The sequence below is a fragment of the Myotis nattereri genome (genome assembly GCF_964212035.1).
Source record: "Myotis nattereri genome assembly, chromosome: 11".
Lineage (NCBI taxonomy): Eukaryota > Metazoa > Chordata > Mammalia > Chiroptera > Vespertilionidae > Myotis > Myotis nattereri.
Window position 1 is genome coordinate 6,882,636 of NC_138086.1, and position 25,258 is coordinate 6,907,893.

The 25,258-nt window shown below is 42.1% G+C and overlaps 1 protein-coding gene across 6 annotated transcripts; it reads right to left on the bottom strand.

Moving 5' to 3' along the window:
• Nucleotides 1–12,288: 12,288 nt before the first annotated feature.
• GIMAP1 (GTPase, IMAP family member 1) lies at nt 12,289–24,845 on the bottom strand (the record flags this gene model as incomplete). 6 transcript variants are annotated; one of them, XM_081102690.1, is made up of 5 exons in its annotated part: nt 12,289–14,525; nt 15,462–15,510; nt 16,788–16,926; nt 23,999–24,036; nt 24,751–24,827. In XM_081102690.1, the coding sequence occupies 2 exons, from the start codon at nt 15,502–15,504 to the stop codon at nt 13,660–13,662; spliced, it is 909 nt and encodes a 302-aa protein (XP_080958816.1). In that variant the 3' UTR covers nt 12,289–13,659. The 6 variants fall into 6 exon arrangements, with proteins under 6 accessions (XP_080958816.1, XP_080958814.1, XP_080958817.1 ...); XM_081102688.1 differs by lacking the exon at nt 16,788–16,926 and having other exon boundaries at nt 24,751–24,845; XM_081102691.1 differs by lacking the exons at nt 16,788–16,926; nt 23,999–24,036 and adding an exon at nt 17,257–17,368.
• Between the last annotated feature and the right edge of the window lie 413 nt (nt 24,846–25,258).

Consider the following 25,258-nt stretch of genomic DNA (forward strand, 5'->3'; position numbering starts at 1 on the left):
AGAGACCCACCCCAGAACAAAGGATTCACACAGACTGAGAGTGAAGGGATGGAAAAAAATTTTTCAGGCAAATGGAAATGAGAAAAAAGCTGGGGTTGTGATACTTATATCTGACAAAATAGACCTCAAAGTAAAGGCCATAACAAGAGATAAGGAACGCCACTACATAATACTAAAAGGAGTAATTCAACAAGAAGATGTAACTCTGGTAAACATATATGCACCCAATACGGGAGCACCCAAATACATAAAACAACTTCTGGATGATATCAAGGGAGAGATCGATAGCAATATAGCAGGGGTGGGAAAACTTTTTGACTCGAGGGCCACAATGGGTTCTTAAACTGGACTGGAGGGCCGGAACAAAAGCATGGATGGAGTGTTTGTGTGAACTAATATAAATTCAAAGTAAACATCATTACATAAAAGGGTACGGTCTTTTTTCTTTTTTAGTTTTATTCATTTCAAACAGGCCGGATCTGGCCCGAGGGGCATAGTTTGCCCACAGCTGGCAATATAGTCATAGTAGGGTACCTTAATACCCCACTGACACCTCTAAACAAACAATCCTCTAAACAAACAATCAGCAAAGAAACAGCAATCCTAAATGACTCACTAGATCAGATGGACTTAATTGACATCTTCAGAATATTTCACCCCAAAGCTACAGAATATACATTCTTCTCCAGTGCACATGGGACATTTTCAAAGATAGACCATATATTAGGACACAGGCAAAGACTCTTCAAATTCAAGAGAATAGAAATCATAACAACCATCTTCTCAGATCACAATGGCATAAAACTAGAAGTCAACTACAATAAAAACATTGAAAAAAAATCGAACACTTGGAGGCTAAATAGCATTCTATTAAGCAATGACTGGGTTACCAGAGAGATCAAAGAAGAAATAAAAAAGCATCCTGGAAACAAATGACAATGAAAACACAACAATCAAAAATCTATGAGACACAATGAAAGCAGTACTGAGAGGGAATTTCATAGCTTTACAGGCCTACCTCAAAAAATAAGAAAAACTGGCAATAAATGATCTAACCCTACAACTCAAAGTGTTAGAAAGAGAGCAACATGAAAAGCCCACAGGATCCAGAAGGAAGGAAATAATAAAGATCAGAGCAGAAATAAACAACATGGAGACCAAAAAAAAAAAAAAATACAAAAGATCAATGAAACCAAGAGCTGGTTCTTTGAAAGGATTAACAAGATTGATGAACCTCTTGCCAGACTCACCAAGAAACAAAGTGTGAGTACCCAAATAAAAAAAAATCAGAAATGAAAGAGGTGAAGTAACAACTGACCCTACTGATATACAAAGGATTGTCAAAAAATACTACGAACAACTCTACTCCAACAAACTGGACAACCTTGATGAAATGGACACATTCCTAGAAAAATACAAGCTTCTAAAACTCAATAAGGAAGAATAAAAAAACCTGAATAGGTCAATAACTACTGATGAAATTGAAACAGTAATCAAAAAGTTTCCAGCAAACAAAAGCCCTGGGCCAGATGGCTTCACTGGGGAGTTTTACCAAACATTCAAAGAAGAACTAAAGCCAATCCTTCTCAGACTGTTGCAAAAAATTCAAGAGGAAGGCACACTTCCAAGTTCTTTCTATGAAGCCAGCATTACCCTAATCCCCAAAACAGATAAAGACACCACAAAGAAAGAGAATTACAAGCCAATATCCCTGATGAACATAGATGCTAAATTCCTCAACAGAATTATAGCAAACCGGACCTAGCATTACATTAGAAAGATCATACACCATGACCAAGTGGGATTTATTCCAGGAATGCAAGGCTGGTACAGTATCCGCAAATCAATAAATGTGATATATCACATAAACAAGTTGAGAGACAAAAATCACAGAATCATATCGATTGATGCAGAAAAGGCATTTGACAAAGTCCAACATTCTTTTCTGATAAAAACGCTTAGCAAAGTGGGAATAGAGGGATCACATCTCAACATAATAAAAGCCTTATGTGACAAACCTACAGCCAACATCATACTCAATGGGCAAAAACTAAAACCATATCCCTTAAGAACAGGAACAAGACAGGGATGCCCACTTTCACCACTCCTGTTCGACATAGTACTAGAAGTGCTAGCCAAAGCAATCAGACAAGAAGAAGAAATAAAAGGCATCCAGATTGGAAAAGAAGAAGTAAAATTGTCATTATTCACAGATGACATGATACTGTACTTAGAAAACCCTAAAGACTCCATCAAAAAATTATTAGACCTAATAAATGAATTTGGCAATGTAGCAGGATAAAAAATTAACGCCAAAAGATCTATGGCATTTTTATACACCAATAGTGAACTTACAGAAAAAGAAATTAAAAAAACAATCCCATTTATCATTGCACCAAAAAAATTAAGATACCTAGAAATAAACTTAACCAAGGAGGTAAAAGACCTATACCCATAAAACTACAGGACATTGAAAAAAGAGATAGAGGAAGACATAAACAGATGGAAGAACATGCCGTGTTCATGGGTTGGTAGAGTCAACATCATCAAAATTTCCATACTACCCAAAGCAATCTATAGAATCAATGCACTCCCCATTAAAATACCAACAGCATATTTCACAGACCTAGACAGAACTCTCCAAAAATTCATCTGGAATAAAAACAAACAAACCTGAATAGCTGCAGCGATCCTGAGAAAGAAGAACAAAGTAGGAGGGATCTCAATACCAGATATCAAGCTGTATTACAAAGCCACTGTTCTCAAAACTGCCTGGTACTGGCACAAGAACAGACATATAGATCAATGGAATAGAATAGAGAGCCCAGAAATCGGCCCGAACCACTATGCTCAATTAATATTTGACAAAGGAGGTAAGAACATACAATGGAGTCAAGACAGTCTCTTCAATAAATGGTGCTGAGAAAATTGGACAGATACAGGCAAAAAAAAATGAAACTAGACCACCAACTTACACCATACACAAGAAAAACTCAAAATGGATAAAGGACTTAAACGTAAGATGGGAAACCATAAGATTATTAGAGGAATCCACAGGTAGCAAAATCTCAGATATATGCCAAAGGAATTTCTTCACTGACACAGCTCCTAGGGCAATGGAAACTAAAGGGGAAGTAAACAAATGGGACTATATCAAAATAAAAAGCTTCTGCACAGCCAAAGAAACCATCAACAAAACAACAAGAAAACCCACTGCATGGGAGAACATATTTGCCAATGATATCTCTGATAAAGTTTTAATCTCCAACATTTATAGGGAACTCATACAACTCAAGAAAAGGAAGATAAACAACCCAATCAAAAAATGGGCAACGGACCTAAATAAACACTTTTTGAAAGAGGACATACATAAGGCTGAGAGACGTATGAAAACATGCTCAAAGTCACTAATCATCTGAGAAATGACAATGAGGTACCATCTCTCTCCTCTCAGAATGGCTATCATCAACAAATCAACAAATGACAAATGGTGGCGAGGATGCGGAGAAAAAGGAACCCTTGTGTACTGTTGGTGGGGATGCAAACTGGTGCAGCCACTGTGGAGAACAGTATGGAGTTTCCTCAAAAAACTAAAATTGGAACTTCAATTTGACCCAGTGATCCCACTTCTAGGAATATATCCCAAGAAACCAGAAACACCAATCAGAAATGATATATGCATCCCTATGTGCATAGCAGCACAATTTACAATAGCTAAGATTTGGAATCAACCTAACTGCCCATTAGCAGATGAATAGATTAAAAAACTTTGGCACATCTACACAATGGAATACTATGCAGCTGTAAAAAGGAAGGAACTGATACCATTTGCAACAGCATGGATGGAGCTGGAGAGCATTATGCTAAGTGAAATAAGTCAGTCAGAGAAAGATAAATATCACATGATCTCACTCATTTGTGGAATATAATGAACAACATAAACTCATGAACAAAAACAGATGTAGAGACAGAGAAGCATCGATCAGATGTTCAAAACTCAGAGGGAAGGCAGGGGAGGGTGGGGGTGATGGGGAAAGATCAACCAAAGGACTTGTATGCATGCATATAAGCATAAGGGATGGATGTGAACAACAGGGGGTAGGGTGAGGGCAGTATTGGGGGGATGGGGGGACATTAGGGGGATAAAGACACATTTGTAATATCTTATTCAATAAAGAAAAAAATAAAATAAAATACAAGTATGTTCAATAATAAAAAAAAGAAAGGGGATTGCTGAATGCCGCCCTCCCCCCACCACCAACCCCAGCAATGAGGACAGGTCATTGGAGTGGGTGGCCAAACAGTAACTAGAGACCAGAGGGCTGGGGCTGTTTGCTGTGTCCCCTTAATCTGATAGTCTTCCAGCTGCCAGGCCACCTCCCATTTCTTTTTAATGACTTGTAAATAAGCAATGTGTGGAGGAAGAGGCTAGCAGGCAGTGATGGACCCCTAACCCCACCAGATTCAGAAACAAGCCCCTGTGACACAGAAAAGTTCCTATTGGACACTAGCTCCCTGAGCCCTACCCCCCAACCCACTCCAGCATCCATCGAGGAGCACCTGCTCAGCCTTGCTCCCCAAGGCACTTCTCAATGCTCTTCTTGTAGAACGTTCCTGCTTACTGGAGACAGAAGGCACTATTGATCCACAGAGGGCCTGGAAGACCAACTCTAAGAACTTGACATTGATGGGCTCTGCAACCCCAGGTGCTGGCTTCCCCCTCTCTGCCATCAGACAGAGCAGCCTGTGGGGCTTATAAGGACCGGAGCATTTTGTATGGGTTTATTCTGGTGGCAACTGGGAGCAGGGCTATGTTCCTGTTTGTCAACTGACTGCACATTTAAGGCTGGAGCAGTGAACACAGAACAATTACCTTACAAAGATAGATGGAGAACACAATATGGGCTTAGGCTCCCACATTCTGTTGGTCAATTCCAATAGTTTTATTTGAAATATTTGCAGATCAAGGAAGCGCTTCTTATAGGTGCTGTTTTATACTGATTATTAAACAAGAAATTGATTTATAGCATCAAACCACCTAATATACAAAAGTGAGGTCAGAGGGCCTAGCCTTGAATGCAGGGGGAAGTCCTTTAAGGCACAGCCTGAAAGAACACTTTACTAGATGGAATGGTGGATTGCAGCTGTTTTATAATAAGAAGATGCCGGTGCTAGAAAGTTCAGACAATGGTCAGAAGTCCGTAACTAGGAACCTAGTGTATGGAGGGGTATGGAAAAGTCAATGTCATCATTCATTTTCCACACATTTGCTGATCCCATTTTACATGCCAGGCACTGTGTTATCGAATGGGGACAAAGATGACAAGGTCAGAATCAAAGTATCTGAAAAAGAAAATCACTGAAGAAATGCTTTTGACCATGAGGAGAAACTGTTAAACATTCTCTAAGAATAAATGCTTCAAATTATTGAGAGCACAATTTGGGAATCAGATTGGGGATGCCATGTGACATTTAGCCGCTCTCTTTGCAGTTTATATAAATACCTGCCACCATCATTATAACATTTTCACAGTAATAATCGTCAGGCACCTAAACTTGAGTCTTCTTCCCAAGACAACTGACAAACAAATGGGAATTTCATGCCGCTCTTTGTGCAATAGCCATTCCATTATGGCAGCTGTTTGAAATCTTTCTATGAGTAAGCAAATGCCAAAATATAGTTTTAAATATTTATTGGTGAAAGTATTACATATGTCCCCCTATCTCCCTCATTGACACCCTCCAACCTGCCCTTGCCCCCTGCCCCAGGCCTTCACCACCCTATTGTCTGTGTCTATTTGTTATTGCAAATGCCAAAATATTGAAAAACTGAACAATTTAAATGATAGGTACTGTGGTAATCTTTGTATTACCAAGTGTACTAAAAAGACATGAGCTCTCCAGAGCTACAGTTCTAGTAAACTTAGTCCTGATTATTTGGATATTTTTGATTATTTGAAAATTTTTTAAATCTTATTTTTCAAAGGAGCTTATTCACAATAGAATGTGATCTCTGAGGCCCAGACATTTTTTAGACCTAACATTGAACCTTAGTCAAAGTGAGACCTGAGAAGGGTCATTGAGGAAGGTTCAGTTCAAAATTATCTTGGGCCCTGGCCAGTGTTCTCAGTGGTTAGAACATTGGCCCGTGCACTGAAGGGTCTCGGGATTGATTCCAGGTCAGTGGTATTTACCTGGGTTGCAGGTTTGATCAGTCGCCAATGTCAGGGCTCCTGTGGGAGGCAATCAATTGATGTCTCTCATATCTATGTCTCTCTCTTACTTCCTTCTCTTTCTTCCACTTTCTCTAAAGAAACCAATGGAAAAAATATCCACAGGTGAGGATTAACAGTTAATTCAACACGACCATGTTCATAGCATTATATTCTCATTAGCTCCATCAGAAAGTGTCATAGTTTAAAAAAATATAAAATATTTTACACTATGCCATTTCCTTTTGGAACTGATTAAAGTAGTTTATTTTGTCTTAGTAGAATGATGTAGTCCTAAATAATTAAGTTATGATTTTCAAGGACATATATGTAGTATAAAATGGGTAAACAGGTGAGTAAAGAAGCAGTTTAAGTTGGATGAAAAACCTGGATTGGTGAAAATGCCCAGAGGGGCCAGTAAGGAAAATAAGTTCCAATTCTGATTTTTGTCAATATTTGTCCTTAGGAAATTGCTTAACTCATAGTAGGTTATTTTCCTCTTTAAGTCAAAGGAAGTTAATGATAATTATCCCTCAAAGTTCATGAGGTTATTTACATCATAAAATATTAACAACCATCTGTTCCCCCAATGCCAGCTCCTCTATAAGCCTCAGGTTGTCAAAAAAAACCCTCCCAAGCTCGGAGCTCCTGAGTGGACCCAGCATAGCTGCTGAAAACTGGAATTAACAATGGACTTTATTTCAGCCATGCTACACAGAGCCCCTCACTGCTGCAGCCAGCATGCCCCTCAGGTTCCCCACCCTTGGTCTCCCATTGCAACACACCCAACCGAGTAGCGCCCCCCTTGGGCCTTCCTGGGTCCTTTTCCGCTTGTGGCATCAAAGTGCTGTGTAAAGGTGGGTCCTGTGCATGACTAAGATAAGGAAATGCCTTTCTTTAAACTCTTCTCCCACATTCAGAATAGAAACAAGGAAAGCCTTATTTATTTACTTGGTTGGTTGGTTGGTTGGTTCTTACACAACCTAAGGATGGCATCTGGTTTTCCAATGATGTGGCCTTGAAGAACTTTCATGGGCTGGCCCATCCCCTGTCAAACTCGATGGTACAGCCACGCCAGCCTCACCTCCCTGCTCTGCAGCTTCTGCCAAAGCAACAGCTAATCCCTGGATTCTCCAAGAGCAGACAAGGCTTCTTAGTTTAATTTAGTTTAATTTAGTTTAGTTTTGTTTTTTTGTAAGAGCCATAAAGCATGCCAGAAAATGGAATGCAGGCTACAAATGCAAGTTGTCAGTCTGCAACCCCAGGAGAGCCCTCACCAGAACCTAACTACGCAGCAGCCTGATCCTGGACCTCCAACCTGCAGACTGTGGAAGACGCATTTCTGTTGTTTATGAGCCACCTAGGCCATGGTGTTTCCTTTCTTTCTTTTCAGCTGCCCTAACGGAGGAAGAGAGTGTCTAAAATTCTAAAAAAAAGAAAGAAAAAGAAAAAAAAGAAAGCTAAAAATAAAATGTTTTTTTTTTCTCCTCTTTGCCATGAATCCATTTTTTCTACTAAAAACAACCAGCAATTTCTCTATTTTTCAAGAGAGGAAAGATGCATGGAGACTACTGAAACACTTTAGGACATTTTGAAGTTAGACAAATTAATTTTAAAGCGGTGTGCTTCTTGTCAAAAGGGAGACTTGAAACCTTAAAAAGTGAACTTTGGGCCTTTGCAAAGTTGATAGGGTTCAGTTTTCTGTGTCATTAAAACTCTGTCTGCAGCCACAGGATTCCTGTGGAAGGAAGTGTTAGTTTCTGCTCAGCTCCAGGTTCCTTTCTTGCCAGGTGTAGCCCTGCCCTGTGGGTCCTGGCCTGAGTCGGAGCTGGGCAAGTAGCAGGCAGAACAGGACCAAGGCGCTCAGCATCATGGCTTCCCCATCCTTCCCACCACCATCCAATGGCGCAACCAGATCAGCATCCCTGGCTCCCGCTGTCCAGCACTTGCTCCATCAAGCTCTGGGCTGCCAGGCACAGCCACTCCATGGGGCAGAGGAAGCGTCAGACCTCACTAAGAGCTCACATTTGAAAAGGAAAGGAAAGTAGTAGCTGGGTTGGACAAAGTGATCCCCAGATCTGACAAAGCCTGTGCCTATGCAGTAGAGAATTCTGGGGCAAAGGCTGACCTATAGCCACATCCTGCTTGGGCAGACACTGGGAGATCTGCTGAGCTGGGCCTGGGAAGGGCATGGCTTTCTCTCAAAAGCTAATGTCGGTTCTTGTAGCAGGAAGCTGTCAGCTAACTGCTAACTAAATTTTATTTTTTTTTCATTGCTTTTTTATGCTGTACATTAGATTCCTAGGACACTAATTACTGAAAGTGACTCAAGCCAAAATAAAATCTGAATATACCTATAACAAGTACAGAGGTTAAGTTAAAATAAAACCCTGTAACCAAAGAAAAGCCCAGTACCAGATGACTTCATTGGTGAATTCATTAAACATTTAAGGAATTAACACCAATACATTGCAGACAGTTTTGAAAACCAGAAGAGGAATTACTTCACCATTCATTGCATGAGATCAGTATTCTTCAAAGATATATCTATACTAATAAAAAGGGTAATATTCTAATTAGACCAGATAGACTGGATGTCTTCTGGACGTCCTTCTGGAAAAAGCCACAGTGGTGGGGACCAAGGCAGAGGCAGTTAGGGGCCATCAGGCAGGCAGGCAAAGCGGTTAGGGGAGATCAGGCCAGCAGGGGAGAGCAGTTAGGAACAATCAGGCTGGCAGGGGAGAGCAGTTAAGGGTGATCAGGTCAGCAGGGGAGATCAGTTAGGGGTAATCAGGTTGGCAGGGGAGAGCAGTTAAGGGTGATCAGGCCAGCAGAGGAGAGCAGTTAGGGGTGACCAGGCAAGCAGATAGGTGAATGGTTAGGAGCTAGCAGTCCTAGATTTTAAGAGGGATGTCTGACTGCCGGTTTAGGCCCAATCCTGTGGCATCGGGATTGGGCCTAAACTGGCAATCGGATATCCCCCAAGGGTTCCCAGATTGGAGAGGGTGCAGGCCAGGCTGAGGGACACCCACCCCCCACCACCGTGCATGAATTTCGTGCACTGGGCCTCTAGTTTGTGTATATGAGATTCTGTCTTAGTGAATAAAAATGATACATCTTTTTAAGACTGTCCTGCTTTGGTTTAAAAAACAACGAATCAAAACCTCACTCTCCATCCTCCCCACTTTATATTAAAAGGCAGGAAAAGTCAATTTAACAACTTTTTAAATTTCTCACATATTCGGAATTTTGGATACATTATGGACAAATATCAAGTGTGGGCCAAAAAACATTCATGTTATTCCCATCAGATTTAAAGAAGACATATTTGTGGTTATTTCTGGTACCCATTTGTTTTCTTTGACTACTTAAAAGACTCAATTCAAATTTCCTAGCTTCAGGAAAAGCGCTGTTTCCTTTTGAATGTTCTCCAACTGGTTTTCCTAGCTGTTTACCTTCTGCTGCCTGTTATTTCAGTTGTCTGATTGCTTTCTCTTTCTTTTTCATTCTTGATTTTCTTTATTTCACAGTCTCATGATGTTGCCTGAGAAAAGTCGTTTTGTGCTGTGCTTCCTGTTTTGCAGCTTTTGGTCTCATTGTCATTTGTTTTCTAGGTGACTTTGACATTGGCTTATACTTTGCTCTTGTGGTTTCACACTCTGGGTGACTTCTGGTGTGGTCTGAGACCAGGGACTTGTTTTTTGCTCAGAGTTTTTGAGTCTAAAGGTCGTTCCAATATGGGTTCCTCGCTGGGCACTTCACTAACAATTGCTATATAAGTGACCAAGTCCATTAGAAATACTGTGTGAAAATTTCTTCAGGGAACAGGGCACCATAATGCAGAACCTTGTACCTGTTTATTAACACATAGCCTGGTGGCACATGTAATAGTTACATTGAGCTCCTTCTCACCTGGGCACCAAGAAAAGTATGTAAAATTAGAGGCTACTGTTTTGGAAGTAAGTTTGTTTTTTAACACTCAATACTTCTCTTTATCTTAAATTTAGGATCACATATGAAGAAGTAACAAGCAAATTGTTTCCTTGAAAAGAGTTTGGCTACAAGGCCAAACTCATCATAAATGGGGTCATTTTAGTCCTTGCACTATAGCACTTACTTCATTTGTTGCAAGTAGAAGAGTGTTTGTCCTCCACAGCAGGAAACCATTGTTTGTTGTCATCTGTACTAGCTATTGTTAACTCAGCAGCAAGTCTTCCACCCTATATCTCTGAATCTGTCCTGGCCCTAGACACTTTTGTGGCTAAAGTTTCATGATGTTACTGAACTTAAGGGTTTCCCGCTTGGGACGTTCTATTTAAGAACAAAAAGTGGTTGTCACAAGGTAGTTTATTTCCGTTAGCAAGTAAAAGAGAGGGGCGATTCACATCCAAAACTCTGTCTCTCCAAAGGGAGGCATAGCCAGTGCTTTTATACACTATTTGGTCAATTAGCATTGATTTCTTCTTGGCAGTTGGCTACAATTGTGGTATTGGGTTGGGTTCCTGTGAAGCTCATTCCTCCTGAAGCTATGCTTGAAAAATATTGTGCTCCATTTAAACTCTTAGCAAGAATTCATGGCAGAGTGTGGCTTGGTGTGTACCATCTACACTTTCTAGGCCCTGGTTTCCTCCTTTGTCAGAAATAGACAGTCTCTCCTGTTTAAAGATCTCCCAGAACCAATGTGAGTGGATGGAGTAGGAGGCTGTTCATAGCTTTGTAGAGATATGACCCTTCGTGTTGCCAGTGTTCTGTGAGGCTGATTCTCAACTCATCCAGGATGATATCTCCCCCTGACCAGGCTGCTGCTCTTAGAACTTGTATGAAGAGACTAAATTACCCCTGGTGAGCGAGGGCTGGCCAGGGGTGAGCAGAGACTGAAATTGTCCCTTCTTGAGCAAGGTCATCTATCCTCTGAGTAGAAAAGGAGTGAATGAATGTTGGGACCAGGAGACAGACAGGTGGGGAACATTATCTGCTCTTCCCATAACAAAGGAGATTTGCTTCAGCAATGGGTAGCAAAAAAGGGGGGAAATGGGCATGTACCCCTTGCTCTGCAATCCTTCAGTGATAGTGTCCTGAGTGTCTTCCATACCCAGAAAAGTTCCTATTCAGACATAGATTTTTGACTTTGGAGGCAATCAACGGTGTCTTTTCTCAGATTCTGATGATGGTTTAGGGAGTCTTGATACTGCTGATAGGGTAGTGCAGAAGATATTTCTGTTACCTTTCCATTGGAGTTCCAGCTCAATTCCATTGTGGCCTGAGAACATAGCCCATATGATTTCAATTCTCTTCAATTTGTCTGAGATTTGTTTTATGGCTCAGGATATGGCTTGTCTTGGTATATGTGCACCTGAAAAAATATGTCTTCTGCAAATATTAACTTCTATAAATATCAATAGATCCCTTGATTGAGGTATTAATGGAATTCTTCTAGATCCTTACTCATTTTTTTATGTAGCTGTTCTGTCAATTGTTAAGAGGGTGGTGAAGTCTGTAACTATAATAATGGATTTTTCTATTTATCCTTTCAGTTGTCAGTTTCTCTTTCACATATTTCCCATATTTGTTGCTTGGGAAAACACATCTGTCTGCTTGGTGGAGTGACCTATGTATTGATATATAATGTTCCTCTCTGTCTCTGGTAATTTTCTTTATTCTGAAGTCTAATTTATTTGCTATCAATACAGCCATTTATTCTTCCTTTTGCATGAGTAATATTTGCACCACTTACCTTTTCTATCCTTTAATTTTCAACATGTTTCTATCATAATATTTGAAAGGACTTTTCTATAAGCAGCATATGGTTGGTTCATGTGTTTTAATCTACTCTCCTAATCTCTGTCTTTTAACTGATGTGTAGGCAGCAAACACACTCTCTTCCCTAATGGTCTGGATGGCAGCCATAGTAGGGTGTGCCTGTCCTCTGGAATCCCTGGGTGCTCCTTCCTACATTCCCAATCACCTCAATCACTGTCCCTTGGGGATTCTTTGAGCTCCATTCCTACCACACCAAAACACAATAATCAAGATGCAGTTTCATTGCTCACACTAGACACTTTGCTATTCTTTTTTTCTCGTTTATTCTCATCAGTGACCATCTCCTTCATCAGCAAGAGTTTTCTTGCAAAAAGATATTGACAAGTGGACAAGACCAAAATCAAGATTCCTTATCAGTGCCTCTGCTGGGATCTGTGCAGAACCCTTGGACCACAGTGTCCTTGGCAACCAAGGGAATGCCAAGTCTCAGCAATTGGCACTGGCGTTCCTCTTCGTGTTCCCAGAGGTTTCTGGGCAGGGCTTGTGGGCCTCTTGTTCCAATATGTACTCAGCTATTGCAGCTATTTTTCCCTGTTACATGTCTCGTTAGTGATGGGAAGGCATCAAAGACCTGGGAATCACTGTCTGAGAAGGCACTGGGTGGAGGATACTGTAGGGAAGAGATCTGGAATTACCCAGCAGTATTGAGTTTGTATATGGAGGTGGAGATGCTGAGACAGAAGTGTGGGTGAGCAGGTGAGCCATACTAACCTGGCTCATTTTATCTGGGTCAGAGAGTGAACTCCCCCAGGTCTGCACGGAACTCTTTTCCTCACCTTGTATCACCAATACTTAGCCCACAAAGACCTGTTTGCCCTTTCTTTTGAGATTGAAATAAAAATTTCCAAATCTTCTACTTTTTAAAAATTTACCCCTGAGTTGAAAAGCATTCTCTCACCCTATGAGTGTGTCAGCCAGTGAGAAAACTCCTCTTTGGGAATACACTTTCCACAGGGCCTCAGTGGCTCCTAGAGACTCAAGTCTCTGGTTGAAGTTTTCTTGGACTTGTAGGAGACTCCGCATTCACACTGTGAAGGGGTCTGAATGGAGGTGGAGGGAGGCATCCCTTCCTGGGGCAGATGGACAGTTCAGTGTCTTGTCTTCTTGTGGGTACTCACCCCAATGTGTGTGTGCACTTGGGTGCGTGGTTTTTGCAGAAGGGCTTAAGAATGACAGAGCAGTGTCTTTGTTCAATGGCCATATAAGCAGATGAACAAACATCTACAAATATTGATTTTCGTTAACACAAGTGAATGTCCAAGGCTTTATTCATGCAATTCAGATTCAATTGAAATAAATGGGTCTGGACTGAGGCTTTGTGTTGGTTCTGGCCCTTGGTCCTCTGAGGAGACCAGGGATGATTCCTGGACCTGGGACAGCAGCCTGAGGTCAGTGGAAAACAGGCAAGAGCAATACTTGTTGGGCTTCAGTAAGAAGAGCTCAGGGAGGGCCAGGTACTAGGAGCAGGTTTGAGGGGAGATGGGATCGGGCAGGATTTTTGTCTTTGGGTTGGTAGGTTACTGCCAGTGAGGGACACAAGGGAAGCCTGTGGGCCCTGGACGCACAGACACCAGGGAAGAGTGTGATTGTCAGGTGATGGTTCCAAGTCCTACTTATATCCACTCTGTCACTCAGGACGGACCTCGTCCACGGCCTGAGACCAGCGTCTGGAGAGCACTACACAAAGCAGGAACAGGACGCCCAGCAGCATGGCTGTGCGCAACTTTGAAGCCTTTACCCACCCACACAGCCGGCCCAGCAGCCCGCGCCCTTGTCGCCTCTGCACGGGGCTTGCCAGCCTCTCTGCCACCCTTCTCAGCTTCTCCTCGGGGCTGGAGAAGGCCAGCTCCTGCAACAGGCGATACACATCGTTGGAGTAGGGAACACCCACGTGGTCCCGCACCAGGCGCTCTACCAGCACTAGCAGCTCCTGCACCTGGTCCTCCAGTTCCCCTCCCATTGCCCGGTTGTCGAAGGCGCACACGCGGCCCCCGCACTGGGCCACCAGAGCCCGCAGGGCACGGTTGTCCGTGTCGCGCACGTACTCCTGCAGGGAGCCGCCGGCCAGGTCCTCCTTGCGCGTGAACAGCACGATGGTGCGCTTCACCACGTTGTCTCCAAAAAGGTCCTTGAGCGCGCTCACGGCCTGCTGGTCCTGCGCAGTGAAGCGGCCCAGCTGAGTCACTAGGAGCAGCGCGTGGGGCCCAGGAGCCGACAGCAGGTAGCAGCGGGCTCGCTCCTGGCACCCCGGGTCTGTCTTGGGGACTAGGGAGCTAAAAAGGTCTGGGGTGTCCATGACTTCCACGTGCCACCTGTCCCACCTGCGACTCCCCACCTCGCAGGTTCTGGTCACCGAAGTGGCTGCGAGTCTGGAGAGGAACCGCGTGTGGCCCAGGATGCTGTTCCCGGTGGCGCTCTTCCCAGCCCCTGTCTTCCCCACCAGGATGAGCCTCAGCCGGGGCTCCTGCAGGGCCTGCGTGGTGTCTTCGGAACCTGGAGGACAAGTTATCTGTGAGCTTCCAAACCTTAAAGCAATGTATCCTGGTTGTCTGGACCCGGAAGCCCTTGGAACAAGAACAACAGTGCCTCAACTCTGCTTTTCCAACCCAAGCCTTATGAACTCAGGAGGATCTTCACCAAGTATCCCTGTCACCCTGGCTTCACCATGTGCACCTGTAGATGCCCAGCACCTGGAGGGACTTTCTCTAGGGGAGTCCCCTTCATCGTTCCTGGCATGACTTCACCTCCATCATCCCTGGTGGTCCACACTCTGCAGCGCTGTCTTTATTTGAGGCTTCAGTGGCCTCTGCTGTACTTCTCCCAGATTCCAGCCCAGGAAGATGATCAGGAAGGGGCAGTAGCCTGGGGGTGAAGGGCTATCTGGAGTCCCAAACAGTCTGGGTTTGACTCATAGACCCGCCATTGGCCAACTGTGCCACCTTGGAAGGTACTTAATCTAAGTAATAAACCTTTGCTCAAAAACGGGAATAACAGTAACAAATTTCTTCTGGGGTGTTGAAAGGATTGGATGAGATCACCTCCTTCCTTCTTCCTTCTGCCTGCTAATCCTGCTGCCTGCTAATGAGACACCTGTTTAACCCTCCATCCTGGTTCTCTAACATTCTACCTGGTGAGTCACATTCCATTTATTGCATGATCTGGTACCCTCTACAGCCTCTTCTGTGGAGATCAGAGTAGGTTTATTATCCTCATTTTATAGTTGGGAAATGAAGGTGTAGTCAAGTTCATATCTCTGAAATGGGCAGGGGCAAAGACCAAGCTAAAATGCCTATCTCAGGGCTCTTGCTTTTTCACTCCAGACACCTCAGAGAGCCTTTTGGGGTTGTCTGTTCAGTTCTGAGTTCACCCATTCCCCTCATTACCCAGAACTCACACCTGGGGGCAAGTATGCAGTGCATTTATTCTTACCATAGGCACTTTCTTCATCTCTTGCCATCTTCCGTCCTCCCATGCTTACCTGAAAGAGTCCCAAACACAATTTGTTCATTTGTTCGTTCATTCATTCATTCATTCATTCATTCCTCAAATAGGTATAACAACCTACATTATATCAGGCCAAATCCAAAGAGTTAGTGACACCACAGTGACAAAGTTGTGGTTCCTGTTTCCCCTGAATGTCAGAACAGAGCAGTGATGGCGAACCTATGACATGCGTGTCAGAGGTGACATGTGAACTCATTTTTTAGGTTGATTTTTCTTTGTTAAATGGCATTTAAATATATAAAATAAATATCAAAAATATAAATCAAAAATATAAATCTTTGTTTTACTATGGTTGCAAATATAAAAAAGTTTCTATATGTGACACGGCACCAGAGTTAAGTTAGGATTTTTCAAAATGCTGATACACTGAGCTCAAAAGGTTCGCAGTCACTGGAATAGAGGGAAGGACTTTGGAAGGGCCTGGGCTGGGTTTGGACTGTGAGAGGGTTTGGTGACCTTGGTTTTGCCTTTACAGGGACGTCAAATGCAAAGGGTAGAGGGGAGATTGTAACAGTCTATGTCAGTGAGAAAATTTTAGATATTAAATTTTCCCAGGTAATTCTATGTTAGTGACCAAAGCTGTAGATACTACATCTTTTCAGGAGATTCAGCAGCCAAGGGAGACTTTGGAAAACCATGAGAAGTGGAAAATTTGGCAAGGAAAAGGGAAACACTTAGGTAGTTGGCTTGGGAGACAGACAAGAAGAGAATTGGAATTTTTGTTTTGGAAATAGGAGAAGAAACCTATGTTCCAGGTGATCTGCAGCCTCTGACTCTGCTCTCAGGAGTCAAATCATTGTCCTATCTCAATGTGTTTAAATATGTTCGGTGTCCTGGAAAGATTGGGACACACCCCCACATCAATTCCTGATATCCTGCCCCCAAGCTGAGACTTCTACAAGTAAAGTGGTTCTAGCCAATCAGTCAGTATTTAATATAATCAAACACTCTGTGCTCACTGAGTCCCTGTGCACAGTGCAGTCTGTCCTCAGTCTGCTTCTCCAGCCTCAGGACAATGAAACCCCTCAATTACATGCTCCCCAGAACAGAATCTGGCCTTTCCCAGCTGCCTTGTGCCCTCAGGCCTGTGACTGTTCAGCCTCCCTGACACTTTGTCTGAGTCCTTTCTGTACTTCTCCTTCCATTTAAAATTCTACCTCTTCATGTTGTCCACCTGGTTACCATAGGTTATTGTGTTCTCTCCAGTTGGCACTGCACAAGGAGAAGCAAAGGAAAAGGCAGGCTGAATACCTTGTCTCTTGCCAAAAGACTTAGATGATGGGCTGTCCGGGTCCTCAATTCAAAGGTGTTCAAGTATCTGCAGGAGCTCCCCTCACGCCCAAAGACTTAAGTAATGTTCACTCCCATGGAAATCAACACAATCCCATGACTGAAACCAGAGAAGAAATAGAGATAGAGCTACAGAGGCAGTAAAAAGACAATAGATTTAGCTAATGTAAGGAATTCTGGCTATAGGAGATGAGAAGGTACAGGGAACTCACAATATTATAGGATTCCAGGGAAGGAGAAATAGAGAAACTGAGACAGTTAAGTTAAAACAAGGCCAAACAGTGTGGGCAATTTACATCCAGTTTGTAACTCACAAACCATTATCTTTCCCAGCTAAGAACACAAGAGCAAATGGTTAAAAAACCTCTCTAATGAGAGAATGCAGAAAGGGAAGGGGAAAGGGAAAATGGAGAAAGGGCAGATTTACTACCTAAGCAGAGAAGCCAGCAGTCTCAAGGCTTGGCAAGATAAAGTTGCCAGGTGCTTCTCATGAATTCTGGGAAGGCCACAGCAAAGTAAAAACAGGAACCTTGAGAATGAATCTGTACCAAAATAGTTAGCAGAGGAATTAAGTCAACAGGTGGGTATATAACACCTCACATCCCCACCCAATTTGCTCTTCAGATTATTTGAGAGCCCTTCTGAGCTTCATAAGCCAGATTTATAGGTTTGCTTGTTTGCTTTTTCAATAAAGGTGCATGCTTTAATAAATTGGCTTTACACAATGCAGTCAAGATCTCTCACATAAATTCATTCATATGAGAAGACAAGGATCAAGACTGGGAACAGCCCTCTTCCAATGACTCAGGGTGCTGTTGGTAACATCACTCTGGTGTCTTAGAGAGTTGTCTTTAACAACAGTACCTGTGGGTATGCCCTCTAGAACTTCCCAAAGAGTTTGGAGTGGGATTTAGAAAGTTCCAGAGAAAGGTCCAGAGAGCAAAATATGGGGTCACAAACACATACTATCATAGAAGAATGGAAAACACATAAGATCTTATATGTTAAAACTCCAAGGGACCAAGTCTATTCATTTAGTCCAGGGTTTCCTAAACATCCTGTTTTTGGGGATTTCCTTCTTTTTGGTCAGCTCCTCCACAACAGCTTGCATGACATGGTTGTGGGTGAGCCACATAGTCAGCCAGCCTGAGAGGAGACTGGGACACACCCCCACATCAATTCCTGATATCTTGCCCCCAAGCTGAGACTTCTACAAGCTCGATTTGGGGGCAGCCAAATCCATGAATGGGACAATAATATTTAAGACTGAACTACAACAGGAGAACCAAAATAACTCAAGTTAGGGGCTATCATAGAGCACCCTGCTCAGGAGATTTAGGAGACTGCACCACTGGGTCTTACAAAACACCTGCTACATAAGACCACCCCCAAAATTCAGGAAGCATAGCAGTTTGATCTAATACATAGAGACAAACACAAAATGGGGAGACAAAGAAACAACTCCCAAATGAAAGAAAAGGAGGAATTGCCAGAAAAGGAACTAAATGAAATGGAGGCAAGTCAGATAAATACTCCAGAGTAATGGTTATGAGGGTGCTCAAACAATTCAGTGAGAACTACAAGCAATATGAATAATAAAGAAATTAATGAGGATATTAAGGGATTTAATGAGATCTACACCAACATGAAAAGAGAGGTTGAAAGAATAAATGAGAATCAATTGGAAATGAGTAACAACATAACTGAAATAAAGAACACCATGGAGGATTCAACAATAGACTAGAAAAAGCTGAGGACTAAATCAGTGAATTGGCAGAAAAGGTAGAAAAAACACCTATTCAGAGCAGAAAATAAAAAAAATATATATTAATAAGCAGGAGGAGAGTTTAAGGGAGATTTTGGACAACATGAAACAAACAAACAAAATCCACATAATAGGGGTGCCAGGAGGAGAAAAGGCTGAGCAAGCAATAGAAAACCTGTTTGAAGAAATAATGATAGAATACTTCCCTGACTTGGGGAAGAAAATGTCACACAATCCAGGAAGCACAGAGAGTCCCAATAAAGATGAACCCAAAAAGACTCAACCAAGGCTAATCATAATTAAAATGGCAACATTAAAGAAAAGAAAGAATCTTAAAGATTGCAAGAGAGAGACAGAAAGTTACCTACAAGGGAACTCCCATTAGACAATCAGCTTATTTCTCAATAGAAACACTTCAGGCCAGAAGGGAGTGTCATGAAGTATACAAAATAATAAAAAGCAAGGGACTGAATCCAAGACTACTCTATCCAGCAAGGTTATCATTCAAAATTTAAGTTGAAATTAGGAGTTTCACAGACAAAAAATGCCAGTGGAGTTTATTATCATCAAACCAGCAATGCAAGAAATGCTAAAAGGACTGTTGTAAAAAGAAGAAATAGAAAGGGGAAAAAGAACATAGGCATAAAGAATAAAAATGGCAACAAACAAGTGCCTATCAATAATAACATTAAATGTAAATGGATTAAATGCTCCAATAAAAAGACATAGGGTAGCTTAATGGAGAAGAAAACAAGACATATCCTGTATAATAAAAGCATAATATGCAAATCGACCAAATGGTGGACCGACCAGTTGCTATGATGCGCACTGACCACCAGGGGCAGACACCCACTGTGGTCAGTGTGCTCCTACAGAGGGAGCGCTGTTCAGCCAGAAGTCAGGCTCATAGCTGGCGAGCACAGTGGCAGTGATGGGAGCCTCTCCTGCCTCTGCTTCAGGTGGGCGGTAGGATCGATGGGTCCAGGACTGCGAGAGCCCCGGACTGCGAGAGGGATGTCTGACTGCTGGCTTAGGCCCGCTGCCCCCTGGGGGGATCAGGCCTAAGCTGGCAGGTGGACATTCCCCGAGGGGTCACAGACTGTGAGAGGGTGCAGGCTAGGCTTAGGGACCCCTCCCCAGTGCACAAATCTCGTATATATGTGTATATACAGATATATACACTAGAGGCCGGGTGCATGAAAATTCATGCACTGGAGGGGGTGTCACCCAGTCCGCCCTGCTCTCTCTCACAGTCCAGGAGCCCTCGGGGATGGGAGGTGATCCGGTGATCAGGGGAAGGCAACACCCCATCACATCTCTGTTGCTGCCATTGCCAGAAGCATAAGCCTCGGCCAGCCCTGGTTACCTGAGCCTCAGGCAGCCCTGGGCAGCTGGTCAGCTGCCATCTGAGCCTTGCCTGCACCTCAGGTGTTGGCTGGGCAGCTACCATCCGAGGCTTGCCTGTGCCTTGGGCTTGCCCTGGGTGGGTGGGGGGCTAAGGGGACTGGGGGACTCTGGAGGCAGGTGTGTGGCAAGGCCGGGCCCACCTGGGGGCAGGCCCAGCCTTGCCATGTGCCTGCCGCCCCAGCGGGGCTGAGGGGACTGGGCGCTGCCATCTTGTGGCTGTGGGCACAGCCATCTTTGAGGGCAGGACAGTCAATTAGCATATTCCCTCATTATTAGCTGTGGGCGCTGCCATATTTGAGGGCAGGGCAGTCAATTAGCATATTCCCTCCTTATTGGTTGTGGGCGCTGCCATCTTTGAGATGGCGTGAGGGTCAATTAGCATATTTCCTCTTTATTAGATAGGAGATATATATATTACAAGAGACCTACCGCAGAACAAATGACTCACACAGACTGAAAATGAAGGAATGGAAAAAAATTTTCCAGGCCAATGGAAAAAAAATATAAATTTGGGGTAGCAATACTCATATCAGACAAAATAGACTTCAAAGTGAAGGCCATAACAAGAGCTAGGGAAGGCCACTTCATAATACTAAAGGGCTATATACAACAAGAGGATATAACTCTGATAAATATGTATGAACCCAATATAGGAGCACCTAAATATATAATAAAACTTCCGGGGGACTTAAAAGGAGAGATAAACAGCAATACAATCATGGTAGGGGACTTTAATACTCCAAACAGTTTATTGATCTTCTAGTAAAAAAATCAGCAAGGAAACAGCAAACCTAAATGACACACTAGTTCAGATAGAATTAATTGACTTTTCAGAACATTTCACCAAAGCTACAGAATATACATTCTTCTTAAGTGCACATGGGACATTTTCAATGATAGACCACATGTTTGGACACAAGCTAAACTTCTACAAATTCAAGATTAAAATCATGTCAAGCATCTTCTCAGATCACAATGTCATAAAATTAGAAATCAACTATAATAAAAACACTAAAAAACATTCAAACATGGAGTCTAAATAGCATGCTGTTAAAAAATGAATAGGTTACCAAAGAGATCATCAAGTAGAAATAAAAAAAGAAATAAAACACATCCTGGAAACAAATGAAAATGAACATACAACAACCCCAAATGTATGGGACTCAGCAAAAGCAGTCCTGAGAGGAAAGTTCATAGCACTACAGGCCTCCTCAAAAAATAAGGAAAACTTCTAATAAGCTGTCTAACCCAACAACTTAAATAATTAGAAAGAGAACAACAAGAAAAGCCCACAGTAAGTAGAAGGGAGAAAATAATAAAGATCAGAGCAGAAATAAATGACATAGAGGCCAAAAAGCCAAACCAAAACAAAACAAAATAATACAAAAGATCAATAAAACCAAGAGCTAGTTTTTTGAAAGAATAAGCAAGATTGATGAAGTTCTAGCCAGACTCACCAGGAAACAGAAAGAAAGGACTCAAACAAAATCAGAAATGAAAGAGGCAAAGAAACAACTGACACCACAGAAATACAAAGGATCATAAAAAAAAATTACTATGAATGACTGGGAAACCTGGATGAAAGGGACATATTCTTAGAAAAGGACAATATTCCAAAAATCAATCAGAAAGAATCAGAAAACCTGAATAGTGTGATAACTACTGATGAAATTGAATCAGTAATAATTAAAAAAAAAAAAACCTTCCAGTAAACAAAAGCCCTGGTCCAGACTGGACTTCACAAGGGAGTTTTACCAAACATTCAAAGAAGAAATAATACCTATCCTCCTCAAATTATTCCAAAAAATTCAAGAGACAGGAGCACTTCCAAGCTCTTTCTATGAGACAGTATTATCCTAATTCCAAAACCAGACAAAGACAATACAAAGAAAGAGAATTATAGGATATAGAATTATATCCCTGATGAACAAAGATGCTAAAATCCTCAACTAAATATTATCAAATCAGATCCAGCAACACATTAAAAAGATTTATTCCAGGGATGTAAGGCTAGTACAGTATTCACAAATCAATAACTGTGATACATCACATAAACAGATTACAAGACAAAAAGCACACGATCATATCAATTGATGTAGAAAGAGCATTTGACAAAATTCAACACTTTTTAAAATAAAAACTCTCAGCAAAATGGTAAGAGGGATCATACCTTAACATAATAAAAACCAGATATCACAAACCTGCAGCCAACATCACACTCAATGGGAAAAAATAAAATAAAGTAAAAATAAAAAAGGAACAAGACAGGGGTGCTCACTTTCACTACTCTTCTTCAACATAGTACCAGAAGTCTTAGCTATAGTGATCAGACAAGAACAACTAAGAGACATCCAAATTGGAATGGAGAAAGTCAAACTATCATTATTTGCAAATGACATGATATTGTACATAGAAAACCCTAAAGACTCCATAAACACACTACTAGATTTAATAAATGAATTCAGCAACATAGCAAGCATACAAAATTAATGCAGAAATTGATGCCATTTTTATACAACAATTTGGAACTCTCAGAAAGAGAAACTAAAAAAGCAATCCCTTTTACCATTGCAAGAAAAAATTTAAGATACTTAGGAAAAATTTAACCAAGGTGGTAAAAGACCTATACTCAGAAAACTATAGGACATTGAAAAAAGAGATAGAGGAAGTTATAAACAAGTGGAAGAATATACTATGCTCATGGATTGGTAGAATCAACATAATTAAAATGTCTATACTATCCAAAGCAACTTATAGATTCAATGCAATCCCTATTAAAATACAAATGACATATTTTACAGATCTAGAACAAACACCGCAGAATTTACCATTATATGAAAATAAAAAAATACCCCTGAATAGCACAGCCATCTTGAGAAAGAACAACAAAGTTGGAGGAGTCACAATACCAGATATCAAGTTATACTACAAAGCCACTGTGCTCACGACAGCCTGGATCTGGTACAAGAACAGACATATAGACCAATGGAACAGAACAGAGATCCCAGAAATTGGCCCAAGCCACTATCCTCAATTAATATTTGAAAAAGGAGGCAAGAGCATACAATGGAGTAAAGATAGTCTCTTCAGTAAATGGTGTTGGGAAAATTGGACTGATACATGCAAAAAATGAAACTAGACCACCAATTTACACCATACTCAAGAATAAACTCAAAATGGATAAAAGACTTAAATGTAAGAGGTGAAACTATAAAAACCTCAGAAGAAACCATAGGCAGCAATCTCAGATATCTATGATAGCAATTTGTTTACCAATACATCTCTTAGGAGAATGGAAACTAAGAAGAAAATAAACAAATGGACTATGTCAAAATAAAAAGCTTCTGCACAGCAAAAGAAGCCATCAACAAAATGACAAGAGAGCCCAGTTCACGGGGAACAGATTTTCCAATAATACATTTGATAAGGGGTTAATCTCCAAAATATATAAGAATCTCATACAACTTAACAAAAGGAAGACAATCCAATTAAAAAATGGGCAAAGAACCTAAACAGACACATCTCTACAGATAGCCAAGAGATATATGAAAAAATGCTATAAGTCACTAATCATCCAAGAGAAGCAAATCAATACGACAATGAGCTATCACCTCACACATGTCAGAATGGTTATCATCAACCAATCAACAAATGACAAGTGCTGGCAAGGATGTGGAGAAAAGGGAATCCTTGTCCACTTCTAGTGAGAATGCAGACTGTGCAGCCACCATGGCAAACAGTATGGCGTTTCCTCAAAATATTAAAAATTGAACTCCCATTTGACCCAGTGATCTCACTTCTAGGAATATATCCTAAGAAACCAGAAACACCAATCAGAAAGAATATATGCACCCCTATGTTCATAGCAGTTTAATTTACAATAGCTAAGATCTGGAAATAGCCTTACTGCCCATCAGAAGATGAGTGGATAAAAAACTGTAGTACATTTACTAGTACACAATATATTACTATGCAGTTATAAAATAGAAAGAACTCTTACCTGTTGCAATAGCATGGATGGACCTGGAAAGTATTATGCTAAGGGAAATAAGCCAGTCAGAGAAAGATAAGTATTACTTGGTCTCACTCATATGTGGAATCTAATGAATAAAATATTTCCAGATACATAGAAAGGTGGAACAGACTGTTGAACCTCAGAGGGAAGGTGGGGGAGGGTGGATGAGTGGGAAGAGATCAACCAAACAACTTGTATGCATATATGCATAACCTATGGACACAGACAACAGGGTGGTGAAGGCCTGAGGTGAAGTGCAGGGGTGGGCTAGAAGAGGACATTGGGGGAGTAAAGAGGACATATGTAATACTTCTAACAATAAAGATAAAAATAAAAGAAAAAGAAAGAAAGAAATCTCTTTGTCTTGTCGGATATGCAGGTGGGGAGTCTTTGCTGTGTTCTAAAGCATGTTTTGGTTCCTGTAGGAGAGTGAGCAGATCCCTTTCTTCCTTGTTAGGGGAGTAGGTTGGAAGGGGGTTTAGTCTGAGCAAGACAGTGGGCATCCAGGCTGCAGGAGATGCTTGCCACTGCTCCTCAAGCTGCTGTGTGTGAAACTCAGGCATCCTTACACACTCAGGAGTGCAGAGTTACTCTTTCTACTAGTAGATCCCACTGCCCTTCCTGGTACCTACTAGAACGGAGGTGCTCACTCAGCGAGCTTCTTGGAGGCACTGAATTCTTCCAGGTCCTCACAGCTCCTATTCCCTGGCCCACTCCCTTCCCCTGTTGACGCTCACCTTTCCTGCAGAATCAGTGACAGGCTCTGAGACTGGCACAGAAGGCCCTGACCTACTGCTGTCCTCCAGTTGTGAGTGCAGCAGGCTCTTCCTCCCAGCACATGGGGAAGTGTCCTGCCTCTCAGACCTCAGAGGCAGGAAGCCCAGGGAGGGGGGCCCAAGGGTGACAACTTAAAGAGACAGGAACATTCACCAGTGAGGCAGTGGGATGGGAAATTTCCAAGGGGAAACCCAGCTTTGGACTGCAGTGATGTTCTCAGAAGGTCCCTGTGACACCAGCACTTGTCCTCTCAGGGGCTATAACCTCAGAGGAGAAGAGCATTTTAGGTTTCTGAGGCCTGTTTTCACTTCTAGCCTTGATCACTAATCTTAACAGCTTTTGCCTTTTAGGTCTTTTCCTATAAAATGGACTCTTGAGAGCCTCCTTCTCTGGGACAGTGCCACGAAGGTGGTCCTGGTGCCAGGAATCATCTGCGAAGTCTCCTGGTTCTCAAAGGAAAGGAAGGCC